The 4,475-nt window shown below is 32.3% G+C and overlaps 1 protein-coding gene across 1 annotated transcript; it reads left to right on the top strand.

Annotated features, from left to right (window-relative positions):
* The first annotated feature begins 639 nt into the window (after nucleotides 1-639).
* LOC124836369 (plant intracellular Ras-group-related LRR protein 5-like) lies at nucleotides 640-3,085 on the top strand. Its single transcript, XM_047311522.2, has 3 exons — nucleotides 640-1,304; nucleotides 1,758-2,674; nucleotides 2,753-3,085. The coding sequence occupies exons 1-3, from the start codon at nucleotides 794-796 to the stop codon at nucleotides 2,873-2,875; spliced, it is 1,551 nt and encodes a 516-aa protein (XP_047167478.2). The 5' UTR covers nucleotides 640-793; the 3' UTR covers nucleotides 2,876-3,085.
* The last annotated feature ends 1,390 nt before the right edge of the window (nucleotides 3,086-4,475 follow it).

Below are 4,475 nucleotides of genomic sequence, written 5' to 3'. Positions count from 1 at the left end.
ATTACATTATTCTTATCTTAATTCATAATATTGTAATTGTGTTAAAAACGGAGAGATTTTATAATTAATAAAATTACATTATGATAAATTTAAAATAATAAATAATTTTTTTAATTTAATATTATGCTATATTAATCATAAAACCTAATCTTTTTTCTGACACACGAAATATAAAGAACAAAACTTTTAAGAAAAAAAAATACCACCCAATTCAAAAAATAGTTAAATAACAAATACTCAATTAAAAAATATAAATTTTTAAAATATTTAATAAAAAAGTTAATAATAAACATAATTAAAATTACAAAGGAGATTTTTGAGAAACTTAAAATTTAACAAAGTCTTCGCTAAATAACATGTGCAAATTTTAAGATGTCTTAATTAAATCTGAAGACAAAATAAAGCATTTAAATTGAGATCAAAATGAGAATACCTGATCAGAATTAAAAAATATAGTTTTAAATAATGAAATTCTATAATTAAACTGATTGAGTTATTATGATATATTTATATAATTTAAATTTTTATTAAATTTATTGTCCGAAAACGTATTTTAATGATTGAAGTTAAATTTTCTATAAGAATCAATTACTAATGGAGAGAGGTGACATTCATTTTCAATTCCTTTAAGATTTTTCTGAAAGGAAAGTGTTTATTTTCTATTTTTCTCGGCAGCCTGTCTGAGCCTGCAAGGATAGTTTGTGTCTACGCTAGAATAAGATAAAAAGCCAAATCCTGAAAGCACAAAGGAACACATTGAAGCCTCTCTCCTTCTTCCATTATAGCAATAATCATGGCTCCGATGCTTGAGAGTGAAAAAGACCCTCCAAAACGACCTTCACGTGCCTTTCTGGACACAGTTGAAGAAATCACCGCAATTTATAGGTCACTGCCACCTCGACCTTCCATTGAAGAGGTGGAAGCTGCCACGTCCACTGTGGATACCCTCAACAACGAGGAACAAACCAAACTCCACCAAATCTCAATGCAAAAGCCTCCTCGCGATGTCCCCGAGGACCTCTTCTCTGTCCTGCAGCAACTCAAGAAGACCATGCTCCTTTTCCATACCCAACAACACAGGAGAGAGGCTCTTCAACTTCTTGAGCTCGAAAACATGTTTCAAACATTCGGTCATCTCATTCAGAGGGCTTCTGAATTGGTCTCTGGAGATATCCACAAGCAAAGTCTTCCCTCTATACCTGAAGAACTCGTAGTGATCACTGACCAAACTGAAACTTTGGTGAAGGAAGACGAAGAATCACAGAAGAATGATTTCCAAATGATACAGCTGTCCTTCTCTACAGGTTTGTATTATGGGAAATAACCAATTTCGTTTTTACTTGTTATTATTATTTTAGTGATTATGTTCTCTCATCTAATTATTGTTCATGGATTATGGTTAAGATTTCAACACCTTTTTGTTTTTCTCTCTTACGTGAAAGAAAAACAAATTTACTTAGCGTTTGTATGCTTTATGAAATGTACAAAAATGGTTTCATAGTTGCTTGATTACTTTGACAACTTATCAATTAGGTAGATCGCTGGGATACTTGTCTTGGTAGAAGTCTTAAATTTCGGTCACGGTCATGGTTCGTTGCGATACTTGATATAGCGAAAATTTATGGACAGGTATTTCTGATGTGTAGTGCAGTCACAGATACCCTAAAAACTTTTATGTTGAAACTGAGATTGTGGTCGTGGAATGTTTTTCGAAACCTTGATTTGCTATGATGTTCTTCCCTTTATTAATTTTGTAGGGAATGGAAGCACTGAGAAATTAAGTCTAATGAAAGTTGCTACTCTTATTGAAAGTTGTGCCGGTAGTGGAGCTACAACCCTTGAACTTAGAGGGAAGTTGGAGGATCAGATGGAGTGGTTGCCGGTGTCAATTGGGAAATTATCTGATGTCACTGAAATGGACCTATCAGAAAACAGAATCATGGCTCTTCCTACAACCATTGTGGGACTCAAGGCTTTAACAAAGCTTGATCTTCACTCAAACCAACTTATAAACCTTCCCCATTCATTTGGGGAATTGATAAACCTTGTTGATCTTGACCTCCACGCCAACAGATTGAAATCACTTCCTGCTACTTTTGGAAACTTGACAAACCTCATTGATCTAGACTTGAGCTCAAATGGGTTCACAAATTTACCAGAGACAATTGGGAATTTGAGCAGCTTGAAGATATTGAATGCTGAGACCAACGAGCTTGAGGAACTGCCTCACACAATTGGAAATTGCTCATCACTATCTGAGCTCAAGTTGGATTTCAATCAGCTAAAGGCCTTACCTGAGGCAATTGGGAAGCTTGAAGGGTTGGAGATTCTCACTTTGCACTATAATAGAGTTAAGAGGTTGCCTTCCACAGTGGGCAATCTATGCAATTTGAATGAACTTGATGTTAGCTTTAATGAGCTCGAATTTGTACCAGAGAATCTGTGTTTTGCAACTAATTTGAAGAAATTAAACTTGGGGAAGAACTTTGCGGACTTAAGAGCCTTGCCAACATCAATTGGAAATCTTGAAATGCTTGAGGAGTTGGATATAAGTGATGATCAAATAAAATCTTTACCAGAGTCTTTCAGGTTCTTGTCCAAGTTGAGAGTTTTTCGAGCTGATGAGACCCCCCTTGAGGTGCCACCCAGAGAATTGGTCAAGTTGGGTGCTCAGGTAAACCTTTAGATTCACTTGTTCCTACTTTGTCACCTTCTCTATTTACTTAACTCTTTGCTCCTTGTTCTTCACCAGGAAGTTGTGCACTATATGGCTGATTTTGTCACCAAAAGGGACGCAAAAATCGTGCCATTAAAGAAGAAAAAGAAGGGGTTCTGGTCCTGGTTTTGCTCCATATTTTGTTCGAAGCTTGAATGATAATCGAACAAAGTCTATGCTAATTTATGTTTCTTGTGCTTGTATTTTGTCTGTCTGCTGCATATGATTGAAACACCTTGTTTTTTCCTAATAGAAAGTAATCTGCAACCTTTTAAATTTGTTTATAACTTTGATTTTCTGCAAATATTGTGTATACAGTGAGTACTTTTGTAACTGAAATAAAAGATATGGCAATTCCTGGGTTTTTAACCTGTTTGTTGTGTGTGGTCAGTTACATTTCTAGCTCAGAGGGTAGATTCATGTCTGTCTGCATCTGCAAATAAAATCCACTTATTGGAAACTGCTGTAAGCATGTCTTATTTTCAACGCTTTGAATTTCATGGAAAAAATAGATAAGAATTAATAGCGTAAACCTTTTTCTTTCTCTAAAATTAAAAAAAATGTGTCAAATCAGAAACCAGTCATAAATCATAATCCTTAATTCAGTCTCATATGGTTGTGCATACTAGACATGAGCATCTTTGGTCTGCATACGACTATTTTTATTTTTCCAATTTTGAATAGACTTAAAATAACTCGTTATTATTAATAGACGTAATATAATAATCTATTGCTAGCGTCAAGAACGGTTGACTTTGTTAAAAATGTAACTGCTGTTGGAATACATGAAGAAATGTTTAATGTTAATACCATGGGCTTAAACTCTGGTATTAGTATTATGCTGACATTCATTTCTTCAACCGCAAAGTTTTTAAGAAAAGTCTTCACTTTGGGCTGCTTAAAAATATTCTTGATACTAAGCAAATAATCTAATTAAGCTATCTCCACTTTAAGAATTATATTGAGGTAATATTTAGTTTCATGTAAATCTTATTGTGCCATATTATTTTGAAATTTTTTTATATGTTTTTTTCTAATAAAATAATTTTATGAAATTTACAATTTAATAACTTTTTATTTACATTTAATTTTTCAAAAGTAAATTTTTTTTATTCTTCTCATTCGTTACTTGTTTGAAATTTAAAATCTTAAATTTCACGGTATATTTGAATACTTCTATGAAATGTTTAATCTTAAATTGATGACTATGATTACGACCTTGTATTAGATATGCCTTAAATTTTATAAGTTAACATAGTCTAGAAGAGTTAATTTCACTGAAAACTATACACGGATGAAGTTATTCCTTTTTAAGCATCTTGTCTGTTGGCTTATGTTTCTATGGACAACTTTTAGTGTCTTACATTAATTATTAATAATTCGATGTTTACTTTTGAAATTACGTAGCTATATACAGTATCTTTTTCGTCTTTTAACAGGTGTTTCATGAGTTTATCTATTAAATTAAGTAAAAAATTTCTTCAGTAAATAACTAATAGTACCATAAAATAATTATAAATCAACTAATACTCTGTGAATTACATTAAGTTTCACTTTTTTAAAAAGGAAAAGTTTAATTTTTTATGGGCAAGTTTGTTGAAATTAAAAAAGAAAACATTGAAATAAAGTCTAATAGAAAATGTTAATCTTTTACAACGTGGTGAAATTAAGGTTGAGATGTACGTTTACTAGGAGAAGGAACTTTACATTCAGAAAAACGTATCCAAATAGGATTGTATTCGGAAAAAACACAAACGAA

Source organism: Vigna umbellata, chromosome 1 (genome assembly GCF_029865625.1).
Source record: "Vigna umbellata cultivar VRB3 chromosome 1, Vumbellata_1.0, whole genome shotgun sequence".
In the NCBI taxonomy this organism is placed as follows: Eukaryota; Viridiplantae; Streptophyta; class Magnoliopsida; order Fabales; family Fabaceae; genus Vigna; species Vigna umbellata.
This window is presented reverse-complemented; position numbering and strand designations above follow the sequence as displayed.